General features: G+C 36.0%; 1 protein-coding gene across 7 annotated transcripts; it reads right to left on the minus strand.

The window, feature by feature from the left end:
- Positions 1-7,472: 7,472 nt before the first annotated feature.
- Positions 7,473-20,350, minus strand: LOC121798820 (protein TRANSPARENT TESTA 9-like). 7 transcript variants are annotated; one of them, XM_042198024.1, is made up of 21 exons: positions 19,935-20,350; positions 16,344-16,395; positions 16,164-16,240; positions 15,928-16,061; positions 15,731-15,827; positions 15,554-15,611; positions 14,675-14,783; positions 14,462-14,585; positions 14,192-14,378; positions 13,766-14,055; positions 13,182-13,270; positions 13,032-13,102; positions 11,712-11,822; positions 10,637-10,702; positions 9,920-10,057; positions 9,520-9,625; positions 9,277-9,348; positions 9,129-9,187; positions 8,827-8,986; positions 8,451-8,617; positions 7,473-8,079 (listed from the first exon to the last, which is right to left on the minus strand). In XM_042198024.1, the coding sequence occupies exons 1-21, from the start codon at positions 19,985-19,987 to the stop codon at positions 7,774-7,776; spliced, it is 2,526 nt and encodes an 841-aa protein (XP_042053958.1). In that variant the 5' UTR covers positions 19,988-20,350; the 3' UTR covers positions 7,473-7,773. The 7 variants fall into 7 exon arrangements, with proteins under 7 accessions (XP_042053958.1, XP_042053957.1, XP_042053961.1 ...); XM_042198023.1 differs by having other exon boundaries at positions 10,637-10,705; XM_042198027.1 differs by having other exon boundaries at positions 10,637-10,705; positions 19,314-20,350.
- Positions 20,351-21,146: the final 796 nt, after the last annotated feature.

Consider the following 21,146-nt stretch of genomic DNA (forward strand, 5'->3'; position numbering starts at 1 on the left):
AGGCTTGTTCTGAACAGTTGTAACATCCCTTTTAATGAAATGAAAGATTCTTCACTTTGTTTGCCTTGTTCAGTCTCCAAAGCACATAGATTGCCATATTCTAACTCTGGATCATAATGTCATTCTCCTCTTGAACTTGATCATAGTGATCTATGGGGTCCATCTCCTGTCAAATCCAGAAATGGATACTTTTACTATGTGTCATATGTTGATCACTTTTCTAGATTTACCTGGATTTTTCTTCTCAAGGCTAAAAGTCATCTGAATTCAGTTTTTAAACATTTCAAGGCCTTAGCTGAAAACCTCTTAGGTTCTAACATCAAAACCCTGCAGTCTGATTGGGGAGGTGAATTTCAAGGTCTAGTACCTTACCTTAAGGAGTGTGGGATCATGCATAGAGTTTCCTATCCTTATACTCCCCAACAAAACGGCCCAGCTGAGAGAAAACATAGGCATATAATGGAGACTGGTTTGGCCCTTTTGGCTCAGTCTTTTTTACCTCAACCTTTTTGGGATGATGCCTTCATTACAGCAGTTCATTTGATTAATCTAATGCCCTCCAAAGTCATCAACAACTCCTCTTCATATGAGAGATTATTCCACAAGAAAGGAGAGAGATTGTTCCACAGGAAACCATACAATTCTGAGTCACAAAATCAATATTTCTATCAAAATATGTTATATTACTATTTGGCATTTTCATAATGTTAACTTCTAATTAAAAGCATATTTTCCAACAACTTTTTATATATGTTTATTTGATTAAGAATTACCTCATGACTTCCTTGATAAAAGGCTGTTAAAAATCTAGATAGAAGCTAACTTTTAATGATTAAGATTGTAGTTAAACAAGTCTAATATTTTCTTAGCCGACCATATTGTGATTTACAAAGTTTAACAAACTAAGTATGATCTAAGGTTTCAACTGCTCCAATTTGCAATTAAGTAATACTCTCTCCGTCCACAAAAAAATAATCTCATGTGTGGACAGCGCGAGTTTTAATAAAAAAAAATGGTAAATTAAGATACAAGAAGAAAAAAATAGGTAAAGTAAGAAATATTGAGAAAAAGTTGGTAAAACATGGGAGAGATAGAAAAAGTGGATAGAGTATGAATTTATAAAAATGAGACTATATTTGTGGCATCACAAAATGACAAAATGAAACTATTTTTTTATGGACGGAAGAAGGACTAAAATAATTTAAAAAGTTATTAATATATATATAAATGTGTCATAAATTTCTCATAATATTTCAAAATTATAGTACTATTAGTCAATGTGAATGATCAATTTCTTTTATTAATTAGTTGGCATAGGAGCATGCGTCAAGGGAAAAAAAAGCATAGGAGTATACAAAATTACATCTTATCAATTGGAGTAAGTATTACATTAAGTCTTAAATTAATTTTATTTTATCTAATGAAAAGTTTTTTTCGGACTCAATTAAATTAAGCTTGTGAAATCCAATTATTCGGAAAATAACGATCATGGATTGACTGAATAATAAATTAATTTAACTTGAGAAGGATATTAGCGCAATTCGATTACACTACACACATGTGGAACTGTGAATGGATCCAAAACTCTGATTAAGAACCTTAATTCTACACCTTAAAAATGGCATCAAATTAATAAAATTAAGAGTCGAACCAAACGAATAATTTGGACTATAATTTTAGACTGGTCAAACTCGTCTTCCTCCCCGCATTGGATTTTATTTTATAAATTATTTATTGGTATCACGCTAACAACTCAACATTTTGTGATTATTATTTCTCTTATTCTCTCAAAAAAAAAAATACAGTACTTATTTTAAAGAAAAGAGATTAAATTTTAGAAGCATCAAAGTTTAGATACGACAAAGGAGAAAAAGGAAAAGATATGAAGAGGAATGTTGTCTTTTGTTTAATACCACACACTCAAATAATTTCTTATATCGTTATTGACCTATTGTTGCCTACCCAATCAATCATGCAAATCACAATACACATCCTTATATTGATATTTTCATTCCGATGTTAATTCAATCATTGAATTATGTGCATCATACTGTTTATTTTATTTGGGTAAAGGGTTGCTGCGACAAATATCTTTTAGTTATATTCGATCATTACCTACCCAACATTTCATGCCTTTATTTATTTATTTATTTATTTAAGTTATTTCTCCCTCATTTTCTATAAGAACTCATCTCAATTTAGATTTATTTTTATAAATAATTGTCATATTTCAATTTTTGCACTCATTTTTAAAAAATAATAATAAATACCTTAAAGTGGAGAGAGGGAATAATGTAGAGAATTTATTATCATTTTTTTAAAACGAGTGCGGAAGTTGAAATGTAACAAATTTTTTCGTAACGGAGAGAGTATCAAATTAAGATACTTGTATCAAATTTATTATTAGACTTAATATACTCCGTTAATAAGTACACTAAGTATATATCATGCTACTTTATATTATTTGAGATTAATATTTTATTTTATTAAGAGATATAGGTCCTTAAAATCATCAATTTTGGCCAAACTTTGATATGCTCTACAAACTTTAAAATTGGTCTAAAATTTCACAAACTTTTTATTTGTTATTTTCCATGTCAGATCATTCATCATATCCGACAAACTTACGTGCATTTTTTTATCCCACTTGACTAATCAAGATGATTTTCTATGTGACTTTTTAGTCTACCTGTTACGAACTTAAAAAGTGGTCTAAAATAATAAACATTTCACCATTGCCTAAGTATGATAAGTTTTTGCTTAATATATCTTATTTGGATTAGGTTGGAAAATAAAAAAAAAATATGTAAAGTTTGTGATATTTTAGATTACTTTTAAAATTTTAAAAAATATTAAAATTTTGCCAAAGCTTAGAGGCCTATATCCCTTCTATAATTAATGTACATTTCAAATATACTACATGTAAATTCGATCAAATTTGTAAGAATAGGTCCTTCCAAATAATATTAAGAGTAAGAAATGATAAAACAGAGAAAGTAATGTTTGTAATTTTTAAAAGTACATTAGTTTGAGTAGGATAATAAAAAAGAAAAAATGTATCACTTTGAGTTACTATTTCTTTCACATTCAAGAGGTTCATTTTTTTCATTTTTAGTTTGTCTAATTTAAGATGTCTATTTTCAATATTTGGAAATAAATCTCTATCTCCTCATTAGAATATTCAATCAACTTTTTTACTCTGCTTTATCATACTCAATTACTTCACCTAAAATCCCGTACCATTCAAGAATGTGAACATCTTGAATAGGACGGGGGATAGTAATTTATGTAGTCCATATAGCACTTATGTCACTAATAAAATAATTCACTTTCGATTTTAGTCAAAGATGGTCGATTTTATAAAGAATACTCCCTCCGTCCGCCATTAGGAGTTTCATTTATGGGCGGCACGGGTTTTAAGAAATGTTAAGAAGAGTGGGTGAAAAAAAGTTAGTGGAATATGGGTCCCACTTGTATATATTAATTTTAAATGAAATGTGAGTGTAATGAGTTAGTGGAATGTGATGACCCTATTACCATTTATGGTAAAAGTGAACCGTGACTCCTATTCGCAGATGGACTAAAATGGAAAAATGAGACTCCTATTCGCGGGCAGAGGGAGTACTCTTTTTGTCATGAATTTTAAAAAATATACAATGAAAAGTGGATAAAAAAATACTCAGTAGAATGTGAGACTCATTTTTATACATTTCCAATTTTATAGTAATAAAATATGAGTAAAATGAGTTAGAGCATCTACAATAGGGGAGTCGCGGCTCCCGGCCCAGGGGTGGCTGGGCCGCGGTTCCTTATTGCTAGGGCCACGAAGAGCCGCGGCAGGGGGGGAGACCAACTGAGCGCCACACATGTGGCTTGGCCGGGGCGGTTGGGCGCGGGACGCGGCTAGCTATTGTGGCGGCCGAGAGCCGCGGCGCCAGGCCAACTCCAGCTTTTTTTTATTTAATAATTTTCGAAAATTGTTCATATATACTCCATTCCACCCATTTTTTCACTTCACACACATTTGGACAACCCTAATTTTCATTCTCTACAATTTCTCAAAAATGCAAGGTGGAGATGATGATTCCCCCGGCTATGGAGACTCGGGATACGACAACTTTCCACCTTCCCAACCGTGGAGATCGAGTCCCACCCCCTTCCAAACCAGATATGGAGTACGGATCACGACGGATGCCACAATTGGTACGGATCAGACCGTCATTTGCTTTTGGAAGCGCGTCCTGGAGAGGGGCCGGAGAAGTACAACGAATTCAAACCAACAGGCACCGTCCAGCGTACACACGACCAGGGCCGGAGAAGTTCAACAGGATGACTAGAGCCCTGAAGAGGTTCACTGGCATATACGAAAACCAACTCCGCTCTGCTGAGAGGGGCCGCAGCGAAGCCGACATACAAGCGTTGTCGTGTCAGTTGTTCAATACTAAAGAAGTTCACCTACTGGGACGAATTCCTCGTTCTGCGAGACTCCCCGAAATTCAGGGCCATTTGCGAGGAAGAGCGTGCTCCTGGTGCGAAGCGGACAAGACTCGGCATCGCCAGCAACTACAGCACTAGTAGCGGCTCACATACCTTCGACCTGAACAACGATGTTTCGGAGGAGCCCCCCGTCACTCTCCAGGCGCCCACGTCCACAAGGATAGCATGCCGCAATCCGAGAAGCTAGATCCGCCACCCAACTCTTTGATGTGGGCGCGTCTACATCACGCCCAACACCGGCCGCGGCGGCGTTGACCCGTACCCTGGAGGTGCAGATGATGAAGCAACTTCAGGAGAACTTGTTCTTGTACGAGAAGTCGACCGACCCGGTCACCAAGGGGATGTACTACGACCTCATACTGAGACCGAGGTTGAAGTTGGGGTTCCGCGAAGGGGCGGAGGCCGGAGCGGTGGGCGGCGGCGACAACGAAGGTGGTGAAGAAGAAGTGTCGGATTCTGATGACGCCACCCAGTGGCGGATCCAGGGGGCAGGTGGGGGTGGTCGCCCCCACCGTGCGACTAATTTTCCCTTATCTCGGATGTATATTTTCCATATCCGCCCCCTCCGTTGTCTCCGACGTCGCCCCGTTGACCGAAAAAAATAACCATTAAATGCGATTTTCTTGATAGAGAATGTGAAAGAAAGCTTGAGATCATTTCGAGAATTTGGATGGGATACTTTCTTGCAAGAAGTGAATGATTTTTGTGGGGCAAATGACATTTCAATAACAAACATGGATGATGATGCTCCAAAGCGGATTAGTAAAAGGAATGGTTCAAACATCAAGAACTACCATCATTATCGCGTTGAAATATTTTGTCAGGTAATTTGAAATTTAATATCTTATTCATTTACTAAATTAGAATCATCTTGATATTTAATCTTTCTTGTGTGTCAATTAGGTCGTCGACTTACTTACACAAGAGATGGAAAATCGTTTCTCTGAGGCATCCACAGACTTGCTAAGTTGTATGGCATGCCTCGATCCAAAAAATGATTTCGCTGCTTTTAATGTTCATAAGCTTGTTCATCTTTACCCACAGACTCTTTACCCAAAGGACTTCACATCGACTCAACATACTGAATTGTTTAAACAACTTGAAACTTTTGTTGATGTTGTGAGAAGAGATGCACGATTGAATGGTATTGAAGATTTGGCTAGCCTATCTCAGAAGATTGTTGAAACCAAGAAAGATAAAGTTTTTCCGTTGGTTTATCGTCTGATTGAGTTGGTATTGATCTTACCTGTAGCGACTGCATCTGTTGAAAGAGTATTTTCAGCAATGAAATTTGTCAAGACTGACTTGCGGAATATGATGGGAGATGAGTGGTTGAATGACAGTTTGGTAGTATACAATGAAAGATCCATCTTTGCTAGTGTTTCTAATGAAAGAATCTTGAAACGTTTTCAAGATATGGATACCCGTAGAAATCAGTTGTCTCGGTTAACAGATGCTAGAGCTACTTGAATTGTAATAGACTTTCATTTTGCTAAAAAAACATATTGAAGTATTATATTTAATATTTTATTATTTTATTTCGCCCCCTCCGTTTTTTAATCCTGGATCCGCCACTGACGCCACCGAGTAGGCGGCGATGGCGGTGTTTTTTTTAGTGTTTTTATAAATTTTTCGTTGTATAATATTCCCCTATTTATAATACAACGAAGATTTGGTTTGAATTTTTTTATTAAATTATGTAATTTTTATTTATTTATTATAGTCAGATAATTTTTATTATAGTTAAATAAAAATATAACCAAAAATGAAAAAAATAATAATTTGTGGCTTGGGCTTGTCCACTATTGAGGTGGACAAGTTGTTTGTGGCCCGGCCAAGTTTCTTGGCCTTGGACTTGGACTCCACTATTGTGGATGCTCTTAGTTAGTGAATATAGAACCTACCTACAAATTTTAGTGAAACTGAACCGAGACTTTTAATTGCAGATGGACTAAAACGATGAACCGAGACTCGTTATGGTGGAACAAGAGAGTAAAACACTATTATCTCAATTTTCTTTATTTCTTCTATTTTAATGTGCCCAAAATCTAGTGTCGTCTTCGAGGAGTATGGCAATGATATAAAATGCCACCGACACACGCCGACATAGAAAGGAGAAAGTAAAATATTAACAGGTGTCACATGAAAACGAAGCAGCAAAGAGCGTACAGAAAAAGCAGTGCAACAAACAATCCAAATCGGGGAAGTACAGATTTTTCCTTGTCTTTTTTAGCAAATGTTGGTGACTCACTGGTTTGCCTTTCATTTTCCTTGACTTATTAAGTAATCGCGTTTGCTATATGACCTAATATAATGGATAAATAAGACTAAATTAGAGAATCCTACTAACTTTTTCATTAAACTCTTCTATATTTGTTTTTTGATCGAATTTAGATCACGTTTCGTATATGAACATGATGAAAAAAACTGTTGATTGAAAATAAGTGTATATGAACTATTTTCAGCCTTCGAAGACTTAAGATGGATTCATTTCTTTACTAGTATCTGAATCTTTGGTCCAGGGTTTGATTGGGTGAGTGGGGATATTTGATTTTTCTGAAGTTTTCACTTTCACAGATAATTCATAATGTGAAGTGAGATTTAACATAATTCAGATAATAACAAAAGTAAGAGCAATATAGTAATTAAATAAGGGAATGATTTTGCTCATAAGGACGTGATTAAATCATAACCATCCTTAATATAGGTAAATTAGGTCAATCAAATATCTTCAAGGTTTTTGCTTTTTAGAAGCTCAAAAAATCTTGTTGAAAATGCAGCTACTTTCACATATATTTGACACATGGTGCTTTGAATTTGGTCCCAAAACATGCACCCTCTGTTATGAAACTCTGAAAATTGCAATCATGAGAGAGAGAGAGTCCCAAACAATACACAGAGCATGTGATGGACTTGACAAAATATTTTTCATAATTAGCAAAGAAAATAATATCAAGGGAAGAGGAGAAAAAGGCTAGAAAAGAATGGACTTTCTCTTTCATTAGCTCTTGAAAAACTATGTACTGTTACAAAAGCTCATAACTGGGTGCCGGAGATGAAATTGGTCAAAGAATCTCACATACAAAAGACTGAGCGTATATATATGTAATCTACTATATACTACAAAGAATGGCACTGACTACTACATGCTCTATTATACATTCTGTACCTGACGATTCTTTTGGAACACAACTCACATACATTAGGCTGCTTGAAACCTCACCCGGGAAAACTAACCGCGCATTCAAACATCTGCAAATAACATGAGGTCCACCGTTACACTGTGTTATCATCCTCCACACGCTCAGGCAGTCTCGAATCGTCGGTACTTCTATCAAGTTCTAGTAAAGGTTCTAGACTTTTCTCCACCATGCAACTTTGCAGCTCCATTTCCTCTACAACCATAGACATTGCCTTCTTGCAGGATTCCTCATCCTGGAATGCGAGAGTCCACCTTCCGTCAACCAAAGCTTTAGATTTTACCTTGCTATGTCCAGCATATATAGCGGTCTCTGTAAATGGGAATGAGGAAGGACGGATTCGAAGGTGCAGCCACTTTAAATGTTTATCGTCTACTCTTGGCTGAAAGAGAAAAACCAAGTATGTATATATGGAATCAATCAGCTGCCATATCCTTTGAGTTCAATAATCTTTTGTTCGGTAAGAAACAGTATGTCCTAACACAAGGCATATCAAACAGGATAAAATACACTTGAAAGCACAAAATCTGTAAATGAAAACACAACGATGTAACTTGAAATTATGCTCAGCTTTAGTACATAAGATTAAGAGATCATCTAATAAGATGAGGGAGGAAGGCTACTCTCATCTCTCATGTGTTCACAACCCTCAAATATCTTTCTGAACAGGGTTCGGTGATGCATTTTCTTAGCATGATTACACACTGATCTTTAATCATATGGGGTAAAGATTTATTTGAGAAAGCAACTCACATTACATCCAGCCAATGGTGCCACAACTCGTACCAATCCTCGCCCTGGTTTTACTGGTAATTCCTCCGCAAGGACAAGCCAACCACAGCTACTCATAGAGAGGGCTAGAAAGAGGAAATGCCGTTCTTTACTCCTTTCAAATGCAATTCGACATGGGATTGTACCCACTAGAGATAAACAGGAAACCAGGTCAATTAGAAGAAAGCAAGTGACATAAAAACTTTGGACGGAACTCAATTATTCACATGCATGCTCAGTCCTTATAGTTGGCCTATTGAGGCTTCTGGGAATGCAACAGGAGCAATGACAGAAACAGACAAAAAGCATGCAAAATGATGGAAGCGCACAAACAAGATGCAATTCAAATCTGATTTACCAAGATTGATTTCAGCATTTGGTTTAAGTTCTGGAAGATTTAAACCAGCATTCCTTGCTCTGGACTTCTCTGGAGTATCAACATCAGAGAATACAGGAGGTTGATCTGGCAAAACTTTACCAAGTGAGAAAATGTGGAGATGATGAAGCAGCGCAAACACCTACGGAGGTGAGAACTTTGTCAATATACAGTGGTTGTCTACAGAAGTGCATGACATTTCATGCATCCAATCTACGTCTAATAAAGCAGACTCTGTAGACTTAATCCACATATAAACAATAAATTATTACTGAAGGACAAACCTTCACTGCTTCACACATTCTCTCTCCGGCAGCAAATGATGATTCAGATGATGCATGCTCTGCAAGACAGAAGAATAACAATAAGATGCATGTTCCTAAAAATGTTCTCAGATCACTCATGTGGGGGAGGGGGGAGAGAGAGAATGACCGTCATAGGCAGACTTGAATGGCGGCAATAGGATACACTTTGGATCTTTTCGCAGAGAAGATGCCTCAATTGCTGAACAGATAGATTGTTTACCAAGTTACAAGCCACATGACAAATCATTCTTAGTTAATAGGAGAAAAGAACCTCAATTGCTGAACAGATAGATTATTTACCATGAGTTATTAGCCACACGACAAATCATTCTTAGTTCAATAGGAGAAAAGGAGAGAGAAAAAGGCATACCTCTTTTGCACTTTCTCCACTGGTCACAAATAGCTGCCAATAACAGATCTAACCAAGTTCCTCTGGCCTCCTCTAGAACACGAGCAGTGGAATGGTGAAATGAATCCTGCAGACAGAGGTCCTGTCATTGTATGCTCAACTATTTGCTGACAGTATACTTATAACCATAGGAATACCACAAAATATTTAGTCGAAATTTACGGTTGCTAAGTGAACCTTTCATCCATATTCCAGCATGACCATAAGGAGGACCAAATATATGATTACAAATGGTGATGTTAAGTCGCCAACGGAGTATCATTTTCCAGAGATCCACTCAAGTGACCATAAGATGACTAAAACTTCCCGACAATTAGGGTAACAGATATCCATCTGAAAGTTTGCTTGTATTGTCACTTACAGTAAGTAAAGTAAGATGATGACTGTTGAACTCCGCTTTGCTGTAAGGTAACAACTGCCGCAAAAGCCAACCACCATGCCACAATGTTTCTGCAGAGATGTTTGATCTGCAGAAGAGACTAACCAAAGAATCGAGTACCTAAAAATGAGACCAATAACCCATTACAAGAGCGTTTGAAGTTTGAACTGAAAAGCATGAAACAAACAATAACTTTTCAGATTGTATAACAAAACAAAAAATAAGGTGGGCCCAATTTCATTTTAGCACAAGACAATATTCTTATAATTTCTATATAAGAATTATTCTCTTAAAGTCAGTGTGGTTTGCTGTTTATTAAGCAGTACCAAGGGATGCAACTAAGTGTGTAAACTGATTCGGTTTCCTCAAAGGGGTTGGACCAGGAATTATATGATCTACATTTGTGGAATATTGAGGGGAAAACAAGATCATTATACAAGGGAAAAAGTTAACTTTTTCCCACTGAGACTCAGAATACTTTTATCTGTTTGCAGCAGCAAATTTAACAAATTCACCAAATGGACTGCATATAGTTTATTATTTCATTATTAAGATTATTTCTGAAAGACCTGCTCAAAATTATGCATGCACCCACAAGTAAGCCTAGCACTTCATGAAACTGACAAAATCAAGCCAATACAAATGAGCCATGGCACTGCCCCTTGTTACCTAAATTTCTGTAATGTGAAAAGTACATACTTGAAATCTATGCACACGGGGACTCGCTCCAACCTCTGGGTGTACACATGAAATTCCTACATACTCCTGCTGGACAAAACAAGGTATAATAAGTTCTATGCTATCGCTAAAACTTTTACGACCATGTTAATTGATCCGCTTGGCTTAAAAAGAAATTCTAGACAATATCAGCCAGCATTCTGAAATTAGATTTATGACCAGATGATGGTTTCAAATGGCAAGTCATTATGTTTCAGAACTTGATTGTTTAGCCTGCTCTGATGGCTGTGATGTCAACAAATGATTCATGATTCTAGAGTCACATATGGACTGTTATTGAATAAGTATCCACATAGGTTGTGTCCTAGTCAGGCTTAGTCTCTTGTAATATATATAGGTGCTTTGTACAATGATAATAATCAACTGCTCCCTCCGTCCCTTAAAATTATGAACTTTTGAAGGGACAAGGGTTTTAATGCACAATTGGTGAAGTAAGAGAGAGATAGAAAGAATAAATGACTAAAGTGTTGTTACTGGAGAATGGGCTCCACCTTATTAGAGAGAAAAAAGTTTCCTAAAATACAAAATGCATAATTTTAAGAAACAGACTACAATGGAAATAGTTCTTATATTTAAGGGGCGGAGGGAGTACTATTTTCCCTAATATATTTCATTTTTCCACGCTTGTCTATATTTTATTCATTTATTGTTCTACATGGACCATTGCGAATGTGAGAATTTCCCACGTTAAGTGTTAGTGGAATCTGGATAAATATCACCCTTGTTGTGAGTCTCGGGATCTCAAATCTTATCATGATAAAAGGCTAAGTCAAGAAAAACAAAGACAATGTGGCAAATTAATGTATGAAAAAACTGAATAAATTTTTCCATAGGAAAACACGATGAGGCAAAACTGCTCTCAAGCACCAAGTAACTTAGGAGGCAGTCACTAAATCCAACTCCAGAGAACTAAAAACTAAGTAGTATATCACTTGAAAAAAATGTTTTTATCTCATTTTTCCAAACATTGATGTCTCATTCAATAAAGCGAACAAAAAAGTTCAACAGGGAAAAGCAGATAAAGGAATTTATATACCTTCAACTTTTGCAGATAGATATCTAGTTCACCACTGATGCGATCTTTGACCTTATTACCTTCTGAGGAGAAAAGTTGCTCTTCTGCAGAATCCTCCCCAACCAAGGCTTGCTGTATGCACACAACAAAGCAGGCATTACTGAAACATGCACATCACGTACACTGTTCTATCAGCTGCAAAAGACTACATCACCAAGAGTACAAACAAAAAACAAAGCAGGCAGCAGCACATATTATGCTACTGAAGAATATTTACTACGACCTAACACTATCTGTGAGAGCCGGAAAACAAAGATATTTAATGGAGGGTGAATGCATATACCTGCTGAATTGAGTAAAAACCTTGAACAAATTTTGAGAGCACCAAGTGACTCATATGAGGAACTATAAGAATAGTTTTTCATACTTAAAATAAACTTTGTAGTCATATAAATGCTAGATGTGATTTAACATCATATGAGGAACTATAAGAAATAGTTTTTTATACTTAAATAAACTTTACTGTTTCCTGGCCCAGGACAAAAACTTTGAATATCATCAAACATCAACATCAGTCTTCTAATATACATATACATACTCTAAAAAGGGGGTATCAAATTGAAGCGGTAAAGTTTGCTCCAGTTTTTCCAGACATTTCAACAATGATGGGAAAGCCTTTAGCATAACCACCCTTCACTTCATGATTCCAATTGAAAATTATTTATAAAAATTCCCTATTAGTCGAATAGAGCTAGGGCTGGCAAATCGTGCGGATTGGGTCGTTATCGGGTCAACCTGATAATGACCCAACCCAATAAGGCCTAACCTGAACCCGACCTGTTAAGGAAACTGTAAATCCGAACACGAACCCGACCTGCTACCTTCAAATCCGAACACGACCCGCACCCGACACGAACCCGTTATCGACACGATATAATATGGGTTGACACGACACAATAACAACCCGAACCTGATATTACATGATTAAAACCTAATATTACACGATTAAACCTTAATTTTTAACCTAATTTACACAATTAAAATTCGTTTTATACTATTTAAACCTAATTTATAAGAAATTAAAAAATTAAAGTAATATATATTTTTGAAATAATAATAAAAATAATAATATTATTTCTTAATGGGTTACTCGTATCCGACCTGCATCCGACCCGAACCCAACCCGAAATTATCGGGTTCTTAATGGGTCAACCCGATAAGAACACGGATCCAATAAGACTTGACCCCAACCCAATAATTTCGTGCGGATTCGTGTCGGATTATCGTGTCGTGTCGAAAATTGCCAGCCCTAAATAGAGCACAAAACTTCCCACCACATACCAGCAGTTTCTTTTTATGCTGTTTATATTGCGGAAGTATGCCAAGAGCATCAGCCATTGACTCATCTAGTTCTGCAAATGCATAAGTTCACTTAGTTAATTGTGTATGAGGCTTATCAGCCAATAGCTAGATAACTTGAGCTTTAGGGACCTTTAGTCTGCAACAATGTTGCTAGAACATTTAAGGAGCCTGAGACTTGAACTTCATCTCCACTGACAACAAATGAAAGCAAAGCTTCCCTGTACAGTTGAACACATAAAACATACAGCGGTTTAAAACAAAAGAGTACAATGAAAATCCGTGGCTGTCAGAAAAGCTAACAATATCTCAATAAGTTAATTTAATAAGACGAAAACATTTCCATCAACAGAATTATTAGTCCTTTCACCTTATTCAGCAATTATTCACCTAACAAAGATGCACAGGGGATCATCATTCTCTATTGCTCTGCGCTACCCGATAGTTACCAAGACCACTACTCTATAATGCAATAATGAACTCATAACTAAATGACAGAAGGCATCATTAGAGTCATGTCGGATGTGCTGCGTGTAAATAAGTTCATATCCCATTGACTGTAAAATTAAGTCTCAACTGTCGACTGATAAGGGATCAGTAATCTATATAAAAAATAATACTTCCAAAGAAAGCAGCTAAGCAATGTATTCCAAGAATGCTTTAAGGGAAAAATGAAAAAACAAATAAAGCTATATGTGAGATATAGGATTGAATACCTCGGAGCAAACCTCATACCACCATACATATGATTGAGGGCACTGTGCAGTATATGATTTTTGGTATCGGACATGGAATTTTGATTGTTTGCATCTTTATTTTGGCTGGCTAAATCCGAAGAAGCATGGCTCAACAGATTACCATTGATCTTAGCTTCAGCACTCTCAGGAATCATCTCTGGATGACATAGAAGAGCAGCAGCAACAATGTTTGCCAGATCTTTGATTTTGACTATGCGAAGAATGCAACACAGTAAATATAAAGAAGTGACAGCCCCAAGACTTGGTTCCTGAATATATGCAACTCAGATAGTCACAAAAATATTTATATAGACCCATAAACCAGCAATCAACCAAATATAAAGAGCTCATGAAAATTTCCATATGCATAGATTAGGGCAAGCAAATAGAATGGTGGGTATGTACATTGACAGCTTCAGTCCTAAGGGATGGCAGAACCAACGGAAATATCAGAAGCCTCAGAACTTTGTCCATTATCAACCTCCCAACATCAGGGATTCCAGCAGAAACAACATCACTAATGTAATAGAGATTGTCTTCAATCTCGTCAACAGCACAAAGAATGGAGGATGAAAGTTCTGCGCTTTGGCTCCTATTCAAAATATAATTCTTCATGTTAGCAAGTAGCAACAACATAAAGAATTACAGGTGGGAAAATGATATTCAGCATCTTACTTTTTAGCATTTGAAACAATTGATTTCAAATGGATACACCGATCTCGGAAAAATTCGATCAAGTGCAGGAAATAATCTGAATGTGGGGCCCTGGATACAAACCTATTTACAGAGTCATCTCCAACTGCAAATCAGTAAGCTCGCTTATTGTTTAAAACATAGGGTTTTAACCATATTGGTTTTGAAAGGAAAGTCAAATTAAGAAAAACTCACCATGATAAACGTTCAATGTTAAAGCACGAACAGCAGTTCGTATCATACTTTCTTCATGCAAAGCAAACCGTATTGCCTCAACATAAAGGGGAAAACCAACTACTTCATCCTAAAACCAATAGGAAGCAAAGGAGAAAAGAACAAAGAAAATGAGATATGCGAAAGCAACATATATTTTTTTGAGAAATTGATGTCAAATTATTTAGCTGAAATTTTGAAAACATAGCCATCAATAACCTGTTTCGTTTCAGTTTTATTTTGAACTTCTCTACTAGGTTCTGCTCAAGAGATGCAAGCCTCTTAAGGTCAATTTCAAATTAGTTGTTGGTAGTGTCATGTGGAAACCGTATGATAATAAAAAAAGTTCCAAAGGACAATCTCTTGTAGAATCAAGATACTCACATATTCTTTATTTCCTTCCGTATCAAGTCCATATGCTGAAGAAGACCAGTGTGATACCATAATTACAACTATGCACACTCAGACATATAAAAAATATTAAGATATGTAGCATGTCTAATTTGTATGACACAAAGCTCTCCCCAACTAAACCTATACTCAACAAAGTCTACAGAAAACTTCAGTCAAATAGAACTCACAATTTCATTAGTCCTAGCTAATTCTAATGCTACAAATTGATTGGTAATTTCTTGAGCTCGTGGAGAATTGCCCCCAGCTCTAACACCTTTCGATAAATATACTTCAACCAAGTGTTCAATTCAGAAGATCGTCTAAATCAATGAACTTAGAATAATAACAGAAAGATAAGCTCTTAGCACTTCTAACCATGGATTACAAAAATGACAGATGCAAATGCACTCCTTGTAACTATTATGTATTTGACTGCCATCAGTATTGATAGAAGACTCATAAACTTACAATTTTTGTCTTAACAAGGAGAGAAATTGTATCATTGTTCAGTTTCCCACTTATCGCTCTTCTCAGTCCAGATGCAGTTGAAAAATCAAAGTCAGAAATCAAAAAAATGATATACCAAGTGGTCGAGATAAAAGAAAAAAAAATACAAAGAACAGCAAGAGGGCTATCTTGACACACCTTAGGAAGGATATGTAATAAGATAACAACTCTTCATTTCCGAAGTCAAAAGGGTATGCTATGAGGTAGTTAACATGTTCATTCCTAAACATATAGTCTGCAAAAAATTGCAAAGAAATACTTCTTAGAGAATCCATGAACTGGACAGACTAGGCAAATATGGTGCTTAAGAACCAGATGTTATTAGGAGAGCTTACATATAGAATGATCATTTTTCAGGTTCTGTATTATTATGCTCATTGTCTGCAAAAGCTGGCGTGAGAAAATCAGAGATTCACATATTCTTAATATGCGTACAAACTCGCCCATGACCTGTTTCTCCATGAAAAACCTAAAAGGGACCAAAACGATAAGAATTGCATAAAAAAGAAAATGGTATGGACCTTAAGAGGATATATGAGCATATAAAACACATAATGGACTGAAGACCCACTCAAAATAGGCAGCATCATGCTGGTCACCATATGTTATCAACTCTGCAATAGATCTCAAAGCCTCAATGACAAACTCCTGACCATGTAGCACATGAGGATGGGGTTAAGAAACAGCATCAGGAACACCCAAAATTTAGCCAACTTGAACACATAACAGCGATAGCAAGACAATGACATACTTTGTTAACTTCATTCACGACTTGAACTTTTTTCAGTTGATCAACTATGAATCTGGGGAAGAGAACAAGTAGAAGGAAATAAAATACTGAGAAGCTTGAGAGCAAACATATACATGTTGCATTTGAGAATTATACATACATTCAGACGGTACCAAAGAATATACCAGAAACAACACAAACACATCATCTTAAGCTGATAGGAATGATATATTCGAAGCTTGGTTGGATAAAATTATTGAAACTGATACAACAAAATGATTTTAATCACTTTATAAACACATACTCTACGGTACCAAATGTCAACCCCAGTTATGATTCCCTATCTAAAATTCCAAGCTTCCCGGGAATCAGACAATAAATAACGAGTCCAACCAACCATTGTGTAAACCATATACTCCTTCTATCCCTGATAAATATGAAATTTTGTGGGGCACAAGTTTTAATGCAAAATTGGTGAAGAGAGAGGTAGTGAAAGTACGGTTAGTGGATGATTGTGGTCCACATTATTAGTAGTGTTTAGTTGGATTGTAATGGTATAAGTTGTAAATAAAATGATGTGTAGGGGTAATGTGTTACTCAACTATTTCCTAAATTAGAAAGTTCATAACTTTTTAGGAACAAACTAAAAAGGAAATAGTTTATATTTATTAAGGTCGGAGAGAGTATTACATATTTATATTATTACTATTAATGAAATTTAAGTATATTGAATAATACTAACATATAGCCCATTACACCCAGTGTTCCACAATTCTTCAGTATCTTTCTAAGATATCTCAAAGAAGTACAATATCCTCAAGCCTTCATCTAAATCTTATTCTTGGAATATACTCCCTCCGTTTCTTCATAGTTGAGGCAAAACTTTTCAGCACGGAGTTTAAGAAAGGGATGTTGAGTGTGTTAAATAAATAGATAAAAAAGTAAGAGAGGGAAAAAAGTAGAGAGAATAAAGTAGAAAGTGAGTAAAGTAGAGAGAATAAAGTAATAGAGAAAAGTAAGAAAGAGAAAAAATTTACTGTATAGGGAAATGACTCAACTATGAGGGAACTTCCCAAAATGGAAAAATGACTCAACTATGGAGGAACGGAGGGAGTAAGTTACTCCATCCGTGCCACAAGAATATGCATTATTTCCTTTTTAGTCCGTCCTACAAGAATATGCACTTTCTAATTTTGGAAACTCTTTCCTCTATAATGAGGTGAGACCCTTCTCCACTAACAGTACTTTAATTACTTTTTCTCTCTACCTCTCTCTTACTTTACCAATTTTTGCATTAAAAACTCGTGCTGAACCTTTGAGACGAAGGGAATACCAGCTATGCCTTAATACATAAAAATAAGGGTAAATAGCCATTTAAATCACCAAGTTGTCAAAATCTGGTCTATCCCACAAAGTTTAAACTCCAATAGTTAAATCACGAAGTTTCAGTTTTCTAGTTTATCCCATGAGTCGAATTTTATGTGGAACCTTTGCATCTCTACATTGAAATCCATCTTCAAATCTCAATCCAACTTTAAGATCAAGCTCCTTGTGATTACACTTTGGATTATACACGCATCTTTTTCGTGATTTAAATCCTAATCCATCTTGAAATCTTAATTCACATCAACAAAAATTCCACCTAAAATTCGACTCATGGGATAAACTAGAAAAATTGAAAATTCGTGATTTAATTAGTGGATTTCAAACTTTGTGGGATAGACCAGATTTTGACCCAACTTGGTGATTTAAATGGCTATTTACCCTACAAATAATGGGTAAGTACCAAAAACCCAACTACCAAGCACAAATACCCTTGATAAGAAATTATAAAATAAAGTTGTATGCTTCTTGAGAACTTGAATCTGCATAATAAATGGGCCACCATGCATTAGGATTGCACAAAAGCTAGTTTGCATAGTCAAGGGCATCCACAAAAAGGCAGTAAATATTAGCTTTCTTCTGTATCTCCCTAAGATATCTCAAAGAAGTACAATATCCTCAAGCCCGGTTCATCTAAATCTTATTCCTTGAAAATATAAGCCACAAGCTATGCCTTAATGCATAAAAATAATGGGGAAGTACCAGAAACCCAACTACCAAGAACATATAACCTCGATAAGAAAATATAAAATAAGTTTTACGCTTCTTGAGAGCTTGAATTTGCATAATAAATGGGCCACTATTCATTAGGATTGCACAAAATATCTAGCTTGCATAGTCAAGGGCATCCACAAAAAGGCAGTAAATATATGATATTTGCACCCCTCAAAGAGCAAACTCAGACCACCTATCTCTTCCTTCCCATATATGATATTTGAAGGAAGAGACTTAGGTAGTTTTCACAAATTCTCAATATAATTTGGTCCTTAAAAGAGCGTCACTTTGGGGAAGAAATTTCATTTCCTGCTCAGTCAAGGGCTCTATTCACTTGAGCAACAGAAGGATGCATGTGAAGAACGCAATACAATTTTCCATGAGATGTCATCATACTAAGATTCCACAATTAAGATAAGTTTGTGACAGAATTTTAGTAATTGTCACCCCAATCCAATCTATCTCGTTTAATTCCTTCCAGTAAAGAAGTCTGATTGAGCTCTGGCCAACTTCAAGTTGATTGTCGTAGTCAAACTGATCTTTTAGCTTAACAGTTAGAACGAAATAGACCAGAGATTCATCTGAAATAACATGCCTGCTAGGATATAGGCAGAGAAGTGGCACATCCAGAGCATGAGGCAGGACATATCCATCGCTGGTATGGGGTTCGTTTTTAATCCAGTCAGCTTACCAAATTGAGGAATAAGTCATCCCAAGTTACCAGGCTACCACCATATCAATAATGTCTAGAGCCACAATACCTAGAGGGGAAAACGATTATTGTGCCACTCATGCAACCATACACCATCCACTAGAGTTAATGCATCCAGATTCCATACGATTTTACACTATACCATAATTTACCTATTATAGTTAAATAAGATGTTGCTTCACCTTGTACTCAGTATTCAGTAATTCGGTGGACCATAATACGAACACTCCTGCCGACTAGGTTTTGCAATACACATATGCCACCCTTCTTAACTATCAAGCATTGGTCTTCTATGATATTCTCTGACTCCAGTGGCAACGATGGAGCAACAGAAAGAATAAATTTGCTTATGCTTAAAATCCCAACTTTGTAACGTGAATACACCTCTTATAACCATAAGACAATTTTTTCAGCAAGGAGTGGAACATCACAGGAATGTGCCAAGTCAAAGAGATAAAAAGTAAGTTTTGTGTTAATAAACAAGTGTTCCACTGTTGAAGGAACTAGGTGGAGTGGAAAGACCCCTTTGTGTTTTGATGCCAATTTGCAGTCCAAGGTTAGTGAATTTAATCCCAAATTCTGAAAGGTCAGCCAAAATTAATCCCTTTTTCCGAAATCTCGCATTCAAGATGGCATATAAGAAGCACCAATTCACCCGATCCACCAGCCAAAAGTTCAATGCAGGGTATCCTAGTCCTCGTAAACTAATTCCAGTACCGATACCGAGGACGGAGAAATCGCAAGTAGAGCAAAAATCATATACGAAAAGGTAGAGTCGCAGAATGCAGCATATATAGAAGTACCTGAGTTCATCTAACGATAGTCTATCCCTGGATCGCCAAAAGGAAAACCACATTCTTTTAAGAGCTCGCGATCACCGATAATTCATTCTCATGAATTATGGAACATGTCAATCCAGATGTGAGCATTGGCGGAGATAGATAGGGTTTGCGATTGCTTCGACCGGGAATTGAAGCAATGAATGGGATCAAATAGAGGAATATCCAGAAAGGCGATGATCAGCATCCGGGTCGGATCCTTGCAATTGACGAATCATAGTGATGTACCGATCTGTCATACGTAATTGAAGTTAATCATCAGTTATTAAGCTCTGGGAGTTTCACTCAATTGCGTTCCATACTGCATTTAGTTGGAAGACTTCTGTATTGCTAACATGTATCCATTCCTCCAATTCATCCTACCTTTTCAATTTGTTGTTTTTTTCGTTGAGTTTGTTTTTTTCATTCTTATAACTACAAATGGATTTAAATTATTGAAACAGAGCTGAAAATATAAACTACAGTTTTAATTCGATAATTAATTAAACTAAAAATTCCATAATAACAATATAATTAAACTAAGCATGCAAATTTGTATATACAATTATCAGTTTTCATTCATCATTCACAAATTGCATCACTGGGTAGTTAAAAAACTTGCAAAGAACGAATACTATTTCGATGAGATTAGTCCAATTTCTGTTAACTTTAGTTTTAGATAGTCTTAATTCCATATAATGAACATGTGAATTATACGTCGCCCTAATCTTCTCACTTCTACACTACCTTCTTGTGTAAATAGAATGTAAAAAATGCGAGCATGTAACAATAGCAAGAAAAATGAGATCTACACAAATTTAGACGCCGGCAAATCTGAAGCTCAAACTGATTAGTACATTCATGTTTATACATATTTTGTGATTTTTTTAAATCATAAAATGGGTATAAATCTATCTACACAAGCTCGGGTCGTGCTACTCAGCCAAATCTCAACACTTACCTACCTAAAACTGTGGAGAGCTTCTGCTCAAATAGAGATATCTAATAGTAAAATTTTGTCTATGATTGTTTTAGTAAGAAAACCTATGCAGTTGGATTTAAGGGAATTCAAACCCTTTTTACAATCCATCTCTAATTCGTGAAATCTCTTTAATATTAATGTCTTACATCACTTTTTACTTCATTTATTTCTTCTTAAAGAAATACTACCTACAACCCTCTCCATCTTAACTTATA

This window comes from Salvia splendens, chromosome 4 (assembly GCF_004379255.2).
Source record: "Salvia splendens isolate huo1 chromosome 4, SspV2, whole genome shotgun sequence".
In the NCBI taxonomy this organism is placed as follows: domain Eukaryota; kingdom Viridiplantae; phylum Streptophyta; class Magnoliopsida; order Lamiales; family Lamiaceae; genus Salvia; species Salvia splendens.